Source organism: Heterocephalus glaber, unplaced genomic scaffold (assembly GCF_053883595.1).
Source record: "Heterocephalus glaber isolate CG9 unplaced genomic scaffold, H.glaber_assembly_v1.0 deba00001761, whole genome shotgun sequence".
Taxonomy (NCBI): Eukaryota; Metazoa; Chordata; class Mammalia; order Rodentia; family Bathyergidae; genus Heterocephalus; species Heterocephalus glaber.
This window is the reverse complement of record NW_028258458.1, coordinates 3,690,234-3,710,084: the sequence shown is the minus strand read 5'-3', so window position 1 is coordinate 3,710,084 and position 19,851 is coordinate 3,690,234. Positions and strand designations below refer to the sequence as shown.

Sequence of the window (19,851 nt, the reverse complement as noted above, 5' to 3'; positions counted from 1 at the left end):
GGGCTGCGAGGGAGGTGGGCGTGGCCGCTGGCGGAAGTCGCGGGAGGCGGCTCGCTCTGAAGTCGGAACCTAGCTCGGGATTGACAGACCCGGCTTTGGCTGAGCAGGACCTGTTGCCTACTTTTTCGGTCTGCCCCAGCAAGCTCCGGATAGGTTTTACAGATTTACCTTGAGTTGGGGAAAAAAATCGAAACACTATTTCATGACACACGAAAATTTTGTGAAATGCACATTTCAGGGTTGGTAGATGGATTTTATTGGAGCACAGCCGCGTCCCAGTGTCTGTCCAGCCTGAGGTCCCTGCTGCCGGGCCCAGTGTAGGAACAGCTGGTGGATCCCTGCTTCACGGGTCGACGTGATAATGAGGTATGGGCATGCGGCACCCGACACAAGGCTCTGGGCCGCGTACTTTTGCTATGGTCCTCAGCTTAATCTGCTGCGCTTAGCTTCACTTCCCTGTCCGTGACCCCATCATTGTCTGGACCGGTTCAGGGCCCCATGGGCCTCCCAAGGTTCCCACCCCAGGTGGTATGAAGAGGGTGGGTCACAGCACTCTGGGAGGCTGAGGCAGGAGGATCACAAGTTTGACTCCAGCCCGGGCAATTTAGCAAGTTAGTAAGATCCTGTCTCAAATTGAAACAGAAAAACTTTTAAAAGTGGGAGGATGCTGGGGAGGTAGCTCAGTGGGAAAGAGGTTGGTTCAATCCTCAATACCAAAAAACAACAAAAAGCAGAAAGAAACAAAACATCCACAGAGAACATGTATCATTCCTCCCCTACTCCCCTACTCCCAAACCTCCAAGGTCTCCTTGTCTCTTCCAAGCTGAAATCTAATCACCCACTTGCAACATTGCAGGGCCTAGTAATCATTTCCGGAGACTTTTCCAGCCAAGCCATACCCTCTGTGGCACCGAGCCTCCTGCCATTGCCTGGGCGGCTGGCCCTTCTAGGACCCAGGGCACCGTCTCTCTGACCACAAGCACCTCACCCTCTCCTTGTCACCCAGAGACACCCATGTGGGCTTGGGAACCCAGCCTTAGCGTCACCGGAGCTCCTGCTCATCTCCCCACATTCCCTCCTACATCACCTTTGTCTTGTGGTTCATCCCTACCGCAGATCCTGGCCAGAGTCACGTGGGTGTGTGTCAAATAAATGAACCTTCAACGAATAACCAAGCAGCATCTCATTTTATGTGAAGAGACATGGGAATCCCGAGAGTCAAATGGAACGGTGCTACACACAGGGAATAAAACAATGAAATCTAACATGGAGCTTGGCCTTGGAGAATTCTCATTCAGCATAGACAAGAATTGAATAATCAACACACAAATGTAAAGTTTCAACTGTAGCAAATACTGCAGTGGCAAGAGACAGTGATTTTTCCTTTGTAGGTTTTCTTTATTTTTAAAATTTACTGGGCTGGGGATTTAGCTCAGTGGTTTCACTGCCTGCTACGCAAGCGCAAGGACCCTTGTTTGATCCCCAGTACCAAATAAATAAATAAATAAAATTTATTGGGACACCTGTGTAATACAAAATGTTTGCATTCCTTGTGGGAAGTTGGTACATGTACATCCTTTGTACGTTTTCAAGTCACAAAGAGAAAGTACTTAGACATGGTGGCGAATGCCTGCAATCCCAGCACTGGAGAGGCTGACACAGGAGGATCTTTGTGAGTTCAAGGCCAGCCTAGGCCACATAGTGAGTTCAAAGCCAGTCTGAACTATATACCAAGACCCTATCTCAAAACCCAAAACAAAAACTAGTGTTCTGAGAGGTAGGGGGAGAAAGAGTGCAGGACAATAAACACCAGGGAAGAGGGGCTGACTGTGCAGCACTTCATGGAATGAGCTGTGGGTTTGGAACAAAGACACTGCCCTCAGAAGTGGTCACATGCAGGGAAGGGCTTGCAGGGGCGCAAGGAGGTGCCAGGAGACTGTTTCATCCCTTAGGCAAAGGATGATGGGCGCTGGGACCAGAACAAGAGCCATGAAGGTGGGGAAAAGGAGGTGGAGGACATGGTGCTGGTCACAGGGCAGAGAATGGGCCAGAAGCATCCAGGATCCATGGCTCTGGGCCCAGAAAGGGCCTCCACCCCCTCCCGCCCATCCCTGAAGGGGCAGCTGCCCAAGCAGCCTGGACCTCCTGAAGAGCCAGGGTTCAGGCGGGTCACACTGCCCGCACAGCGCAGGGCTGTACACAAGGCTGACAGCGCATGGGCCGTGAAGGGGGGCTCGTGGGCAATGCCCCCTCTTCCGGGGTGTAGGTTGCTATTTCCCCATCCTCTGGGCATGAAAAGTAGGATCCTTAGGTAGATCTCCCCCAGGACAGCGGTTAGCAAGGTGAAAAAGACCGGATCGACCCAGGCACGACGGGGTTACCCTGGGGTCCCAGGGCGCTGGGGACCCTTCTGGAGATTCTTTCCAGGTCCTTCTTGCCCTAAACAAAGAATTGGACAAAATAAGCGCAAAAGGAGGGTAGGTTTTACATCTCTTCAGGGTAGAAAAAGAAATTGCTTTGCAGAGCAAATGTGGGCCAATTAAAAGTAGGAGACGTACACGCGACAGGGTGAGAGCCTATGGCTGTAAAAGAGCACAGAGGCCTCGAGGCCGGCGCTGCCATCTTTTGTATCTCCCGCCCCTTGGGCTGACGTCAGGCCCAGGCCAGCCTATCGGAAACCTGCTTGAGTTCTCCAGAGAGGATTTCAAAATAGCACTCTCTGATTGGTTCCAGGTACAGGGCTTGGGCACGGGTCTCTGGGGTCTCTGTGACTGACAGGTCACACCCACTTGCCCTGCCAACTGGCCATGCCCTAATCGCCAGCTCAGGCATTCCAATCATGCCAATTACTCTGGAGGCTGAGGCAAGAGGGTTGAAAGTTCATGGGCAGCCTGGATAATACATAGCAAGACCTCAGCTCTAAATACTGCAAACATAAAGGCTGAGGGGAGCTCTGGGAGCTCAGTGGAAGAATGCCTGTCTAGTAAGCGCCAGGCCCCGGAAATCCATCCCCAGCACTGGAAAAAAATGAAAGAGAAGATTGAAAGATCCCATTTTGAGTTAATGTAGTCCTCCTAGGTAACTCAAATCTCTGAAGTCCAGAATTGTGTGCTTTGGGGAGCAAGACCCCTGCCCCCGGTATGCATACTGTGTCAGCTTTCTATCACTACAGCAGGCACCCGAGGTAAATCAGCCTACAGATAGGAAAGGTGCGTAGTGGCCCAAAGCTCTGCAGGCCTGAACCATGATTGGTTGCCCCTGCTGCTTGGGTGCCAGGAGGCAGGGAGGGAAAGAGGGGCAGATGGGAACACCTCCTGCTCAGGGCTGGGAGCAAGTAAGAGGAAGAGCCAGGGAGTGGCCATGCCCCCCCATAACCTCACTTCCTCCCACTAGGCCCTGCCTCTTAAAGGTCCCACCACCTCTCAACATCACCACCAAGGTGGGGACTTTGCTCCCAGCACGTGAACTTTTGGGAGACACACTGAGGCCCCATCCAAACCACATCAGTCACTCTGATGGCAGAGGTGAGAGGACTCTGCTGGTGTGTTTAAGGTCCCAGGTGAGCTGATTTGGAGCTGATAAGTGGAGAAGGTATGCAGGGTGGGCCTAGCTTAATCTGGGACAGGGTCTAAAGAGCCTGGAGGGCAGGACAAGAGGGGCAGAGAAATGCTTTGAAGAAGGAATTGGCTGTTTTGCAAACTGTCCAGGCAAGCAAGGTGTGAAGGCACACGCCTATCATCCCAGGACTCAGGAGGCTGAAACCGGAGGATCACAGCAAGTTTGAAGCCAATCTGGGCTCCATAGTGAGTTCAAGGAACAGCCTGGACTATGTAGTGGGACCCTGTCTCAAAAATAAAAACGAAAACTGCCTGAGGAGAGGGCAACTCCGCAGGAGCTGAGCCCTCATCTGAGGACGAGGTTCTGCCCACAGTATGCCTGAGCCTTGGGCAGCCCCTGCGCTTCTCAGTGACCGCCCTGTGCAGCTGGCCTGCTTGAGCCCTGAGCCCAGTCAAGCCCTGCCCACAGAATTTAGGAGATGATAAGGGTAGGTTGTGTCAGTGGTGGTGGTTTGTGTTGTTTTTGGTGTTTTGAGATAGGGCCTGGCTATGTAGTTCAGGCTGGCCTTGAACTCACTGTGTAGACCAGACTGTACTCAAACTCATGGTAATCCGCCTGCCTCAGCCTCCCAAGTGCTAGGATTACAGGCATGTGCCACAAAGCCTGGCTGAGAAAAGGTTTATTTAGATCACAGCTTGTAGAGGTTTCAGTTCATAGTTGGGTGACTTCAAGGCAGGGTGGTATGGCAAAGGGGCATTGCAGAGGAGAAACAGTTCATGGTTGGCAGAAGGCAGCAAATCATTGAGGTAGTGAAGAAACAGCAACTGATGACAGCAGCCCTCTTTCTTTCTTTCTTTCTTTCTTTCTTTCTCATGATACTGGGGATCGAACTCGGGACCTTGTGCTTGTGAGGCAAGCAGTGGAACCACTGAGCTGAATCCCTGGCCCTAGCAGCCTTCTTTCTGCCCCTTGTATTTTATCCAGGCTACATGCCCCTAGGAAGGATATCATTCACACTCAGGGAGGGTCTTTCCATTATCCATACACAGAATTATGCCAAACCAATCAGTGGACTGACTTAGTAACCACACACCCTTCATCCCAGCTTTAACCACACTCTCTAGATCCAGCCACCTCTGAAAATCCCCACCTATGACCACGTGAGGCTTTGGGGGATGTCTAGACACAGCCCTAACACAGAGAGACAGACAGAGATAGAGAACTAATATACCTATAAGGTATCCTTGTCAAAAATCCCTATCCAGAAGCCAAGTGCAGTGGGGCCTGCCTGTGATTCCAGCACTCTGGGAGGCTGAGGCAGGAGAATCTCGAGTTTGTGCCCAGGCTGGGCAACTTAGTGACTTAGAAGACCCTGCCTTTAAAATACAAAATATAAAGGGCTGAGGGTGTGGCTCAGTATTAAGGCCCTGGGATCAACCCCAGTTCTGCAACAACAACTACAAAGTTCCTTTCTTTTTGGCCGCATGTGTCCCTGGGCTCAGTGGAGTTCAAGATGTTGATAAACATAAGGTCTTGTGCTTGGAAGAATTGGTGAAGCTTTTCGAGTAGAAAAGGTGTATCTGTATGCAAAGTAGAGATTTTGCCCTATGCCTATTGTAGCAGGGGTGAATTTTGAGACAGGTCCAGTTACACATAGGAACAGATATCTGAGAATTTTGTGCCTTTGCCTTTCAGTGCAGTTGGTCCCACAGAGACTAATTTCTGTAGAATTAAATTCCATTTTTTAAAAAATCATCTAGCCCTAGTCTGAAACTATCTTGATTCATATATTCTACAAAGACTAGTACATTAAGGTCAAAACAATTCTAACTAGCTATTTCATAACTAAAGTATCTTGCTTTTTTAAAAACACGGTCCTGTGTATTTTATATGCAAAAGGTCATTTTAGTGATTAGATTTTAATCCTTTTGGCAACATGAATTGATTCCAAGAGATCAGGGAGGGGTTGACTGCAAAGAGCCACGAGAGATTTTTTTTTCTTGTTCACATCTTGTTCCACAATTGTTCTACTTGATTATGGTGGTGGTTACATGATTATGCATTTGTCAGATCTCATGTTTAGTAGATTTTGCAGAATGTAAATTGATACTTGAATAAACACAGCTTTCAGAACATCAAAAAAAAAATTACAAAGTTTACTTGGTGACAGTTACCTGTCAATGGATGTTCACTCACTGTAACAAACATCTCTGCAGGAAATGCTGACAATGGGGAGAGTGTGGTTGTGGGGAGAGGGCCTGAGAAACTTCTGTGCCTTCCACTCAATTTTGCTGTGAATCTAAAGCTGCTCTTTAAAAGGTGAAGTTTATTTGAGAGCTTGTTTGGAGGTTCTAGAAGGGAGCGCAGCTACTCACATACCCTTGACCGGGAAGCATCCTCCTCTATCCGGCTGCGTCCTCATCCACTGAGCACAGCTGCAGGGGTGGGGGTGGGAGGTGCACATGGAGTGGTGAGGGAGAAAGGGGACCCTGGCTAGCCAGCCAGGTCAGCCGGACCACCCCTGCCAATCAAGGGGGTGACAGATGTCGTAGCCAGGTCGCCCTCACATCCAAAAGCCAAGCCTGAAAACAGATGTTCACCTTGAATTTTAATCAGGGCTTAAGACAAAAAGCTGACATTTTTATTCTTTATTATCTAGCAAGGACAAGATTGTCAGTGTTTGTGGCTTTGAGACAGTTTGTTCTCTGTTCCAGTTATTCAGCTCTGACACCGAGGAGGAGGGTAGCTGCACGCAGTACCTACTGGCAAGCACAGCCATGTGCTGATAAAGCTTTATTTACAAAAACAAGAAGGAGGGCTGGGGCATGGCTCAGCGGTAGAGCATCAGCTGGTGGGAGGCCCTGGCACTTCGAAACAAAGAAAGAAAGAGAGAAAGAGGATTTGCTGGTGTAATTTGCCAATCCCTGCTCCAGAATATAAAAGAACAAAACACAGAACACCTCCAATGTCCAAATGTAATGTGTGCAGCCATCCTGATTGGATTCTAGATTGAAAGACAGACAAGAAAAAGAGAAAATTGAAGGAAAGAATGGAAACAAAGCTTTTGTATAAAAGGGGAGGAATAGAGGAAAAAAAGCAGCAAGATAAATCATGTACTGGTACAAATTCCCTATGATGAATGTTATCATTATGTATGTCTAAAATGTACCAGTAAATGTTTTGCTTTAAAAAAAGAAAGAAATAGCTATAAGAGATGTTTTGGGTTGAATTGGGGACATTTCACTCTGGAATCCCTATTAAAAACTCTTAAGGCTGGGGATTTAGCTCAGTGGTTTTGCCCCCTGCTGTGCAAGCGCAAGGACTGGAGTTCAATCCTCTGTACCAAAAAACAAACAAAAACTCTTAAATCCAGGCTCAGTGGCATATGCCTGTCATCCCAGCATTCAGGAGGCTGAGTCAGGAGGATCACCCAGGTTTGAGGCCAGCCGGGCTACAGAGTGAGTTCAAGTCCAGCCTGAACTACACACCAGGTCCCAGTCTCCAAAAGTCAAATAAATAAAGAAATAAAAATTGCTATTTTGTTCATCATGTATTTAAATTTTAATCTTTTTTTCCAAAATAAGATAATAGGGTTGGGGATTTAGCTCAGTGGTTCTGTCACCTGCCTCGAGACTGCAAGGTCCTGAGTTCGATCCCTGGTACCAAAAAAAAAAAATTATTTTCCTTGCTAAAGGTGGAACCTAGGGGTGAATGCAAGGAAGGCAAGTACTTACCATTGGGCCATTGTGTTGATGGCTATGTCCCTTAGAGCCTCTTCAGTTGTGTGCTGGAGATGGGTGTTCTCTGGGTCCACCCCAAGCCTGGACCTCACTGTAGGGTGCTTAAGTCAGGGACTGACAGTGGCAGGGCAATTGCTGCATCTCGGCACTGAGCCAGAGTATGAGTTGGCTTTTTATTTATTTGGTACCGGGGATCAAAGTTGGGACCTTGTGCTTTTTTGTTTGTTTGTTTGTTTTTGGTACCAGGGATCGAACTCGGGTCCTTCTGCTTGCAGAGCAAGCGGCGAAACCACTGACCTAAATCCCCGGCCCATGAGTTGGCTTTTTGCTACTATAACAAAACAGCTGAGATGCCCAACAGAAAACAGGAAAGTTTCATTCAGGCTCACAGTTGTGGGGGTTCAGTCCATGACCATGGGCTCTGCTCCTTTCGGGCTGTGGGGAGGACCACATCATGGTAGGAGCCCAGGGTGGGGCCACACTGCTCAGTTCCTGGAGACCCAGGAACAGACTGGAGAGATCAGCATCCCACAATCCCTCCAGGGCCACACCCCCAATGACCAAACTTCCTCCCACTGGGCTCTACCTCTTAAAGATCCCATGTCTTTGCTGTGGGTTTGAACATTTTCTTTTTTTTTTTTTTTTTAAGAGTAGGAAAAATTTATTGGGAGAAAGAAAGCTTCTGCCTAAAAGAGACAGACAGGGGCCGGCAAGTGGATGGCCTACTCACCCCACTTTTCAAAGATGTTTTATATAGCAAAGCCATGTGGTGAGACGGGTTGAACATTTTCATCAAGGAAATAGCTGTGTTAAGGAAACAATAGCGAGACGGGATATTCCAGCCGCCTCGGGACAGTCTAGTTCACTTCTGTCGTCCAGGAGTAATTGCTAAGTGTGTCAAAAAGAGCCCCACCTGATGTGGTCCATTCTACAATCACATGCAGCTGTAAGAGAGAAAGGTGGGGACAGAAATGACCATGCTGTCATGACTGTGCTGTGCTTGGGAGGCCTCATGCAAGCTCATGTTCTCCACAGAACAGTGACGGCCAAACATCCATAGCAACTTTTATGGTCTGGAACTTTAGTGTCCCCAAAGGGTTTCATGTTAAAGGTTCAGGCCTGAGCTGATGGCACTATTGGGGGGTGATGGGCCCTTTAAGAGGCGGGGCACAGTAGGAGGCAGTGGGGTCATTGGGTGTGACCTCGAAAGGGATGTTAGGACGCCGGCCCCTTCTCCCTTCTCTTTCTCCTTCCTGGCCTCCATGGAGTGAGCTGCTCTGCCCCATCCCCATGCCCCGCACCACGAGGTTCGGGGCCAAATAATAGGGCCAGCAACCATTGACCAACCTGCTAAAGCCATGAGCAGAAGCAAACCTTTCTCCTGCTAAATCGATATAGCAGGCATTTTGTCTTAGCAACCAAAGCCAACAAACAAAGCAAACGAAACTTTGTCAAATGAAAACCCCCTGCCAAAAAATAAAATAAAATAAAATAAAGAAATCAAAGCAAAAAAAAAAAAAAAAGAAATCAAAGCAACCATTTCAAGTAGCATTTTATTAGTAAAAATATCTTTTCTGTGTCACATTAGTAGTCCTGTGCTGGGTAGTGGCATTCTGGTCAGGGACAGCCCAGGGACCCAAGTGGGTCCCGTAAGATCTCACTGTCAGCAATGTCAGGTCCCCACTGATGGTCACGCATGGTGGAGCCGCCTCCCCTGCATTTCTCAGAGTGTGTCCTGTCACAAAGGCCACATGACTGTTGACACACAGAGCGACTGACACCGCATCTGTATTCAGGGACACACACAGATTTCAAACCAGAAGCTGGAGATGAAGTTTTACATTGTCACAACATCCACTTTATTTCTGCACAACATAAATTCCTGAGTCCCAGAGAAGGGGTGGCAAGGTGTAGCTATTTATTTTTTAAAGGCTCCCTTTTACAATCTACATGAGTTCTTTAGTTAAGTATGGATGGCAGGATAATCCTAAATTAGCAATCCCCAACTCCCTGAAAGATGCTGCCTTTGGCTATGGCTTAAAGTAGGCACCCAAGAGTGAGGTACGTACACAGTGGAAAGTTATTCAGCCACAAAGAATGAAACCCTGACATTCACAGCACAGTGGATGGAAGTAGAGATCATCATGTGAAATGAAACAAGCCAGACACAAAAGACAAGAACCACACGCCGTCTCTCACATGTGGCAGCTAAAGAAGCCTGCCTGAGTGTTCACCAGCGGTCACTTCAAGCTGGGAATGGGGTTGGCTACATGGAGCCTGGATTTCATTAGTGCATACTTTATGCATAGCATCTGAACCCCATTGATATGTACATTAATACATGTTAATAAACCTAAGTTAAAAATCTAAAAGGACTCTTGCCCCGTGCCCGTGAAAATATATTTTTAAATGACAGCTTAACTTTGTTTTCAGCACTGGGATTGAACCCAGGCCTCCTACATGGTAGGCAAGTGTTCTACCGCTGAGGTGCATCTCCAGCCCTTTTAAAAATTGCTTTTTTAGTTTGAGACAAAGTCTGGCTAAGTTGCCCAGGCTGGCCCCAAACTTAGGCGCTGCCTGCCTCAGCCTCCCAAGGAGCTGAGATTACAGGTGTACCCCACTGCACTTGGCCAATTTAAATTTTTTTTTTTTGGTACCGGGGATCGATCTCAGGACCTTCCGCTTTCGAGGCAGGCACTGGCACCACTGAGCTAAATCCTCAGCCCCTAAAATATTTTAGAAGTGGATGCAAATATTTGTGGAACTCTCCAGGGCTCCCTGGAGCCCTGGTTTGGGAAATGGATGAGTGAAACAGTAGTCTCATCAAGCTCAAAAGCTTTATTTTCTGGGCTGGGGTGAACTCAGCGGTGGAGCCCTTACCTAGCAGTATGAACCCTGGGTTCCATCCTGTTGCCACAAAAAAATGCCTCTTTTCCCAGGGTTGTGTTTTGGAATTTCTGTAGAATCCAGCAGAGGGCAGGAGGGACCTGGGCAGCTTGAACCCTCCTATCGTGATAGCAAAAGCACAGATGCAAGGGGAGCGACCAGAAGGCCATGAGCAGAGAGAAGGTGCATGCAAGCCATAAGAGCATCTGTACCCCAGAAGTTAGGGATTGAGGGACTGGGGCTCAGGAACTATAACATGGTTGTTATTTTAATGCCAGCGTGAGCCCTGAAGTCACCTCATGCACCAGGGACAGACAGGCCCAGGGTGCCTATGGGTACACATTTGAGCTGATGGCCAACTTTTACAAATGGGAACATCTGGTATAATAAGATCTAGCTGAGGGTTGGGGATTTAGCTCAGTGGTTTCACCGCCTGCTGCGCAAGCGCAAGGACCCAAGTTCGATCCCCAATACCAAAAAATAATAGTAATAATAATAAGATCTAGCTTTCTGGCTTTGTGCAGCAGTGAAGGAAGCTCTGATAGCGGGGCGGAGGCTGCTGCAGTCCCTGCCAGGCCCTGCTGTGAAGTAGACCCTACTGGGAAAGGTACATGGGCCTGGCCGGGCCACAAGGGTCGGGACAGACAGCTCCTGGCTGTCACCACTCAGAGCGCTCACACCTCAGACTCGTGACCTGGAGCAAGCCCGAGTCACCTCTGCAAGGCCAGTGTCCCCATCTGTAAAGTGGACTCAAATTCCTGCCTTCCTCGAAGTAGGGGCTGTGAGGGGGAACAAGGACAGGTCTGCGGCATCACAGACTGGAGAACCTTGCAGTCCCCTCAGTGGTGGTCTGGCCGGTTTCATAGCCCCTGCCCCTTTCCCGCGTGTGGATTTCATCCCCAGCCTTAGCCCAGTAGTGGACATTAGATCCGGCCAGCCAATCAAAGTGCTGTGTTGGTGATTGGTTCAAGGGTGAGCGTTCAGCCAATCCGAGCCAATGGAAGCGGGGCCAGCCCCTGGCTGCCACTCTTGGGAACCCAAGCGCTCTTTCTACTGAACGTGGAGCCCGCAGGGCATTGGCCAGCATGTTGCTAACCTGGAGCTGTAGGTCTGAGTAATGCGTCTCATGGGAAGGAAAGGAATGGAAGAGTGGAAAATGCCCTGAGGCCTTGGGGCCCGTTGTCCTCCAGGAAAGCCATTTCTGGTGCCGCTGCCATATGAACAGCCTCACACAATCCGGCAGACCTGAGAGCGCTTGTTGTGCTTGGCCTCCCTTCCCTGGGCCGCCTCTGACTCCGAGTCCTGGGGGGCTCCCGCTGCCAGCTCCTCCCTCTGCCTCCATTTGACCCTCCACACCGCCTTCTGGAAGTTCCTGAGGGGGTCTTGCTGTGAGGCCCTGGAGGCTGGGCACTGGAACCGATTCCGGAGGATGTAGCCATGGCTTGTGGGGGCAATGAAGCCATTAGAAGTGGGGATGATTCTGGTCACCACTGCGTGGACAAACTGGGTGGCCAGTAGCGTCCCTGTGGAGTGAAGACAAGAAAGCTAGGGTACAGGGTCCCCCTTTCCATGCTCCACAGCTGGCTGCCTGGAAGGAGAGTCCCTGCCATACCCTGTACCAGCCCAGCATAACAAGGAACCTTCCAGGGCGACCCTCCTTTCATCTGGAGAGTGGGAATTCCCTTGGCAAAACCTACCCACTCAAGGGAATTTTGAAGATTTAGAGGTTCCTTGTATAGGTCTCTGACCTGACATGGGTCAGTTAGTGTTATTATTAGAGAAGGAAAAGAGGTTATGAACTGGGTCAGGTTGGGCTTTTAAGGCCACCATCCTTGGACCTTGGCTTCTGAGCCTTCTGTGACTGACTGCCTGGCATCTTTGCTACATTGCATTCGCCTACAGGGTATCAGCATACCCGCCCATGCCTGTCATCCTGGCACTCTCCAGAGGCTGAAGCAGGAGGATGGCAGGTTTGAGCCCACCCTGGGCAACTTAGTGACTTAGAGCCTGTCTCAAAATGAAAAATTAAAAAAAAAAGAAAAATTTAAAAAGCACTGGGGTGTAGCTCAGCACGAAGGCCCTGGGTTCCATCCACTGCACCACAGAAAAACATATAGAGTGACTACAAATCTAGTGCATAAACTATGAAATAAAATATGTTCTATCCTCCTACATTTAAGAAGGTGCCTTCAGAAACCCCTGGAAGGTCAGGTTCAGACTGACAGCTAGAATGTTGCAGCACCGAACAGCCAGGCCCCTGCCATCTGTGGCTCAGACCCTTTCTCTTCCCACCTTGAGGGCCTTCACCCATGTCCACATGAACCCCACCCCAGCACAGATATCTAGCCCTCTGCAGCACCCACGGCCACATCCCTCATACAGGGGTCCACAAGAGGCCCTCTCACGCTTGGAGGCTGGGTCTGGGGAGGAGGTCATTCGGACCACATGCAGATCTCTCATCAGAGAGCCAGGAGTCCTCTCTCCTGGCCAGAGGAGTTGTGGCAGGGGCCTCTAGGAGTCAGGATCCACCGCAGGGCCCTTGGCATCCAGATCAAGGCTCAGGCCTGGCCTAGAGTGAGACTCACCGTCCACTGCGCTCCAGACGATGACGGAGCGGTCCTGCAAGCCTGAGAACACGTATTTGTCATCCTTCGAGAAGCAGACGCATCGCACCCCGGGGCAGTAGGAGCTCTGTTCAAAACAGACCGCGGGATCCAGATGCCATGAGAGAAGTCGCCGAGGACCAGCCCTCAGAGCCAGGTTTTGAGCCCCCCATGGGCTGGATCAAAGGAAAACCCAGAAAGATGGGGGATGGGGTTCCTAGGACCAAGAACAACTTCAGAGAGGGGTCTGAGTGGTGCTAGGTCTCTCCATCAGAGAGCGTAAATTACCTTGTCATACAAATGTTCACTATGAATTCACTGCATTAAAAGTTGTGTGCTAGAAACATTACAGGCTGGGTACAGTGGTACATGCCTGTAATCTCAGCTACATAGGAGCCTGGGGCAGGAGGATCACAAGTTTGAGACCAGCTTAGGTAACTTAGTGAGATCCTGACTCAAAATAAAATATAAAACATAAAGAGCTGGGGTGTAGCTCAGTGGTAAAGCACTTGCCTAGCACACATGAGCCCCTGAGTTCAATCCCGAGCACCACAAGAAAAGGAAGGAAGGAAAGAAGGAAAAGAAAAGAAAACAATGGGGTGAGGGGCCTGAGGATTTAGCTCAGTGGCTCCACCACCTGCCTCGAAAGCACAAGGTCCTGAGTTTGATCCCCAGTACCAAAAAAAAGAAAAATGAAAATGTTGGGGGATCCCCAATTAGGCCCTAGAAGAGGAAAAGGGAATCACAGAATAAGAATCCCAAATCTGAAATACTCTGAAATGCAAATGTTTTTAAGACTAACAGGAAACCCAGGAGTAGAAAATTCCACACTGTGAAACTTCCTGTCATGGACAGAATTGTTAAAAATATTATATAAAATGAGATTTGTGTGTTTATAAAACACAAATGAGGTTCCTGTTTGGATGGGGTCCCATCCCCAAGGTATCTCCTTAGAGATATGTGAATATTACAAAATTGAAAAGATTCCCAATCCAGGACACTCTGGTCCCAAGCATCTTGGATAAGGGACACTCAACCTGTATTTCTTTTTCTTTTTTTTTTGGTACCAAGGATCGAACTCAGGACCTTGTGCTTGCAAGGCAGGCACGGTGCCACTGAGCTAAATCCCTGGCCCTCAGCCTGTATTTCTCTTGATTGCTGGGGTTTTTGTTTTGTCTTGTTACTGAGCCTCAAACCCAGGGGTGCTGTACCACTGAATGGCATTCCAGCCCTTTTTTTAGTTTGAGACAAGGTTTGCCCAGCTGGGAGTGGAATTTGCACCCCCGGCTGCTCAGGCCCACCCGGCAGGGGCAGGGTGGTGGGCACGCACCGTGTAGCCCAGCTCCAGCCTGCACGCACACGTGCCCACGTCCCAGAGACATAGGCGGCCCTCCTGGGACCCGCTGACTGCCAGCTGCTCGCTGTGGCTGACATCCACGCAGGTCACTCGGCTGCTGTGGGCCTCGAGCGGGAACACTTGGGAGTCAGAACATGCGTACAGGAAGAGGTCACCGCTGGTCATGCCATAGAGCACACGGTGGTCACCCAGCACGGCCACGCTGGCGATGGTCTCGGGCAGCTGCGTGTAGAAGGTGTATGCAGGCCCCTCGATGGCTGGGCACGGGTCCCCGGGCTCCACGTCCAGCACCAGCACGGTGTTGTCGTAGGCGATGGCCAGCCGGTCCTCGAGCTTGCTCAGGGCCATGCACACGACTGGCTTGCGGGCCTCGGGCGGGGGCACACACAGCACATCCTGCCTCGAGTCCAGCGGGAACACCAGCACAGCCCCCGACGACAGCCCCGCAAACAGGAGTTTGGGCCCCTCGGCCACTTCCAGGCACCGGACCTCACTGGACGCGTCCAGGGTGTCCTGTACCTCACCTGCCAGGGAGGAGCCAGGGTTCATCAGGGTGCCATCCAGCACCCTGGGTGGCTTTCCTTTCTCGAGGCACTGGGGACGGAACCCAGGAGCATTGAACTGAGCTGCATTCCCAGCCCTTTTGTGTTTTTTATTTTGAGACAGAGTCTTGCTAAGCTGCTGTTGCTCAAGCTGGGTTGGAACTTGCAACCCTCCTGCCTCAGCCTTGCATTTCTCCATCTCTCCACGGGCCGTGTTGCAGGTACCGTTGGTGCCATGTCCAGGCCCCTCAACCGCTGGCTCATCCAGAGCCCAGGGTGCCCCCTGCTTCGTCTTCTACCAAGTGGTGCCCTCTGCCGGAGGGAGCCCCTCACCTGGAAAGGCCTGGGCACTGCACCCTCCCCATGGGCACCCACAGCCCACGACTGGCGGAGAAAGGGCCCAAAAGCCTGGTCCCGGCTGGCAGGTGGTGCAAGCCATCGCCCTGGCACTCTGGGAGGCTGGGGCAGGGCGATCACAAATTCAAGTGCAGCCTGGGCCACTCAGTGAGGCCCTGCCTCTAAATAAATCCCCCCCACCGTCTCTGCCATGGGATGGTCCCTAAGAGGCCGGGCAGCCAGGAGTCCAGAAGCTGCCTGGCCTCCCGACACCCAGCCCACCAGCACGGGTCGGACCCCCAGGCTCCTGAACCGGCCTTGACCGCCTGCTGCCTAAGCGTCCCCCACCCCCAGGTTTTAGCCTCCTGAGCCTAAACCGCACTTCCGTCCTTCCCCACAGAAAGGATTGGGCTGCTGTCCCACAGACCTTCGGCCACGTCCCAGACGGTGACTTTGTGTTTGTCTCCGACCTTGGGGAAGTAGACGAAGCTCCCGTGGTGGGACAGGGCGATGAGGCCCGCGCGGTCTGGGAAGGGCGCGGGGGGCTGCGGCCGCTGCAGGGAGCTGAGGTCCCAGACCCTGAGGGAGGAGGACTGCTGGGATGCGCACGCCACCAGGGCCCCGGCCCGGGCCAGCAGGCTCCGGGGGCCGCCCACGCCCTCGAGGACATGCAGCAGGGTCCCCTGCTCAGACAGGCTCCACACCTGGAGGGGACAGGAAGGCAGGTGGGTGTGTCCTCCGCCACGGGAGGCCGGATGCCTGCGCTGGCCTGTTGCCTGCGCTTAAGTCCCAGGCTGCCACGCAAGGCCCTCCACATCTCCCCAGCCTCTTTTTTTGTCTTTTGTTTTTTCAGACAGGATCTCTCTATGAAGCCATGGTGATCCTCCTGCCTCGGCCTCTTAAACTTACCCTTAGCTCCCCAAGCAAATGCCGCGGTGGTTCTCAAAGCGTGAGAACCCCTGGTGGGCACCCCCCGGGCCCCTTCAAGGTGTTTGCAAGATCAAACCTGTGTTCAAGCTGGCACAAGGGCACCTGTCTATCATCCCAGCTACTTAGGAGGCTGAGACAGGAGGATCCCTTGAGCCTAGGAGTTCAAGACTAGCCTGAATAACACAGTGAGACCATCCAAAAGACAAAAAAAAAACCAAAAAACTGCTTTCCTAAGAGTTAGCTCCAAGAGTTGAGTGGCCTGTTCTGCTCTAAGTGGTAGAGTTTTCCAGAAGCTTTGTGACAGGCATCGAGATAAACATGAGGGTCCAGTCAAGAGTGAGCCCTGCTGCCTTCTAGTAAGACAGACGCTAAAGAGGCTGGGAAATGTGAAACCAGGCCAGTGTTTCCATGAACACACGTGCACGGGCATGCCTCGGCGTGTCAGACCTGTGTACACATGAATGGACAGGCATGTAGGAACGCGCATGCGCCTGTGCATGCGTGCAAAGCCTGTGAACACACACGTCTGCGTGTGTACATGTTGGTGCGTGTGTGCGTGTGAAGACGTGTGTACACACGGACACACACGCACGCTTTTTCTGTCTCAGGAAGCTGAGTTCTTCCCCGAGGTCGCAGCCCACGCACGCGCGGTGCCAATGAGAGCCCACGGGGTTGGGGGCTGCCTCCTGGTCACCTGATGATGCGGGGCCGGGGCCGGGTCCTGGAGTGGACAAGGACAAGGGTGAGGAACCGGAGAGACCGGGCCCCCTGCAGATGCGGTCCCGGGGTTCCTGGTGCTAGCGTCATGGTCTTGAGGTGCCCCGGGACGTCAGGTTGGAGGAGAGACAGGCGGGACTCTGATGCTGCTGTAACCCTGAAGTCCCCCCCCAAGTCACCTCGCGTGTCCACACGCGTGCCCACACGCGTGCTGCAGTGGCGCATCCTCTAATGCGCATGCGTTGGGACCTTGGTCCCAAGTGAGGCTATCAGAGGGGGTGCACCTTTAAGGGGCGGGGCCTGGCTGGAAGTGGGCGGGGCCCTGGCAAGGAGGCGGGGCCTCCCGCTCTGGCTTTTTGTCTCCACCCTGATCTCTCCTTGTCACAGGCCACCCCAGAAAGGTGCCGCCAGCGCGTGCGTACAGAGTCTTACCCAGCCGAGGCTCTCTGGGCTCCTCAGTCATGTCTAAAACTGCAGACAGCCGGGCATGGAGGCTCACGCCCATCACCCCAGCACTCAGGAGGCTGAGGCAGGAGGATCACTGCAAGTTCCAGGCCAGCCCGGGCTACATAGTGAGTTCAAGGCCAGCCTGGACTACATGGTGAGGCCCTGGCTCAAAAAAAACCCCAAAAGACTGCAGAGGAGTCCCGAGAGCAAGACGTTGGAGAACTCATTTCTCTGTCTGTCTCTGTCTCTCTCTCTTGTGCTGGGGATAGAATCCAGGGCCTTGCGTGTGCCAGGCCAGCACTCTGCCAGTGAGCTGCTCCCCCAGCTCTGTTCCCTGAATTTTGCTTTATTTTGACCCAGATGCTTTAAGCAAGTGCTGTACCACTGAGCTGCAGCCTTAGCCCTTTCTGTTTTAGTCTGAGACAAGGTCTCGCGAAGTTGCCCAGGCTGGGCTCAAACTGGACATCCTCCTGCCTCAGCCTCCCAGGTGGCTGGGGTCACAGGTGTGTGCCACTGCACCGCTGCTGCGTGCTTTCCTTGTCAGTCCTGGGAACTCTGAACTGGGACTTTTCCTCCTCACCTGTGCTCCACGCCAAGTTTTGGTCACAGGTGGGGTGCTTCTTCTCTGTTGGCCCACCGGTGATTCCTGCCCGGTCTGCATGGGGCCCAGGGGGCGCCCCGCATCCCCCCACCCCGTGAGACCCTAAATGTGGAGTAGGGTTTGCATGGGGTGTGGAGGCCCCAAGTGCCTGTCCCCTGTCCCCATCGGAGCCGGGGCAGGGTCAGCTGCCCTCACCTGAACGAGCGCATCTCTGGACCCGGTGACAATCAGATTGTTCTGGGGCCCGAACACTGACGTCTCCACCGTGTCCTCATGCTCCAAGTCGGTGGCCAGAAATTGGCGGAAGGCCTGTGAGTCGGCCAGAAATGTCCGCACGCATCTCCCAAAGCCTGAAATGCAGCAGGACAGCGACAGCTCTCAGCCGGCGGCCCATGCGGACTTTCCGGGAACCCAGGACGCACCAAAGAGGGGTCCAGGAGGGCCAAGGTGACAGGGCCTGGCCCTCACCCGCCATGCTGAGGGGCTTCCAGGCGTCAGCAGGCGCGGAGAGCTGTTCCTTACTGACCGCCACAGACATGCGTGTGGAAGGCAGGGCTGGTTTGGAAGGAGGGAGGAGGGAGACAGGAAGGAGGGAGAAGTAAGGGTTCCGGTCCCCACCTTGAGCATGAGGGGAGGGGGCACCGGTGGCCCTGGTTCGTGGGACACAGGGCCGACCTGGAGAGAGCCTCGGGCCCACAAGTCCCTGTCCCCATCACGGGTCAGTCAGATATCATCTTCAGGGCCAGCTGGGAGCATCTGTTAGTCACAGAGCCCCCAGGGGATGGACAGGACCCAGGCACGGTCTTCCTGCTGGACTGCAGGCCCGGGACGGCTCGGACAGGGTCACCCCTGCCCTCCCGCTCACTCAGCCCCCTCGGCTGTTGGGCAAGGATGGTGGCTGCCGCTTCCAGGCTACAGAGCCCGACGCCAGGGAGTGGAGGACCCTTCGGTGCCACCAAGATGCCCGCTGCTGCCTGCTTTTGTATGGGCCTTGCTGGGTCGGTTGGCTGAGTGATTACCTGATTGATTGATTGGTTGACTGGTTTGCAGTGCTGGGATGGATCGCTGTATGCTAAGTAAGTCCTCACTACTGAGCTACACCCAGCCCCAGTTTTTATTTATTTATTTTGTTTTTTTGAGTCAAGGTCTTACTATGTAGTCCAAGCTGGCCTGGAACTCACTATGTAGCCCACACTGGCCTTGAACTTGTGGTGATCCTCCTGCCTCAGCTTCCCTAATGCTGAGATTACAGGCCTGCACCACTACGCCTGGCTACATCTTTAAAAGTTTAAAGAAATCAAGCCAGTGTGGTGGTGTACACCTGCAATCCTAGCTGCTTGGGAGGCTGAAGCAAGCAGGTTGCAAGTTCAAGTCACTTAAGGAGACCTCTCGCCAAAATACAAATAGTAAGTGCTGAGGATGCAGCTCGGTGGCACAGAGCTTGTCTGGCACATTTGAGGTCCTGGGTTCTAGCCCCAGCACTACAAGGAAAAAACAGATTGACATTTCATGACACGTGAAAATGATATAGAATTCAAATGTTGGTGTCAATAACGTTTTATCAGCACTTGGCCCCAGGCTGTGCACCATGCCTGTGGTGGCTTCCTGCACGCAGAGCACAGCGGTGTCCTTGCAGCAGGCGCTGCCCCTCTGGGCAGAGCTGGAAACCCTTGGTTGATGCAACATTGGCAGAGGACGTTGCTGACCTCTGACCTAACCCCTCATGTCCCCCAAACACCACCCATTTCCTCCTGTAGCCCCAGGGTGAGAGGTAGGCACTACCTGCTGCCAGAAGGGACTCGTCTTCCGCCAGCACCAGGAAACACACTGCTTCCGGGAGCCTCTCCAGCTGCTGGTCCCCATGGTCGCCATCCGGGGAAACCTGGCCAGAATCAGGCGGGCTCAGCACCGCTGTGGCCGCGCTCGGGACCCAGGGTTTTGGTTTTGCTTTGTAGTTCAGGCTGGCCTTGAACTCTATGGAGCCCGGATTGGCCTTGAACTTCTCGGTGCCTTGGAAGGACCCCTGGGGATCTCACATAGTTAGAGTCCTAGGCACCCCTGTCATCCCAGCACTCAGGAGGCTGAGGCAGGAGGATCGCCACAAGTTCAAGAACAGCCTGCATAGCAAGACCCT

The 19,851-nt window shown here is 52.4% G+C and overlaps 1 protein-coding gene across 1 annotated transcript in view; it reads right to left on the bottom strand.

Annotated features, from left to right (window-relative positions):
* Nucleotides 1–8,844: 8,844 nt before the first annotated feature.
* The window catches only part of Nwd1 (NACHT and WD repeat domain containing 1), a 31,525-nt gene continuing 20,518 nt past the window's right edge, over nt 8,845–19,851 (bottom strand). The window contains exons 13-18 of the mRNA XM_004873266.3: nt 19,500–19,599; nt 17,913–18,067; nt 15,450–15,726; nt 14,118–14,668; nt 12,770–12,875; nt 8,845–11,707 (exon numbers count right to left, since the gene is read on the bottom strand). Of these exons, the coding sequence (XP_004873323.3) occupies nt 11,412–11,707; nt 12,770–12,875; nt 14,118–14,668; nt 15,450–15,726; nt 17,913–18,067; nt 19,500–19,599 (1,485 nt within the window). The 3' untranslated portion in view covers nt 8,845–11,411. The remainder of the gene's footprint in view (nt 11,708–12,769; nt 12,876–14,117; nt 14,669–15,449; nt 15,727–17,912; nt 18,068–19,499; nt 19,600–19,851) is intronic.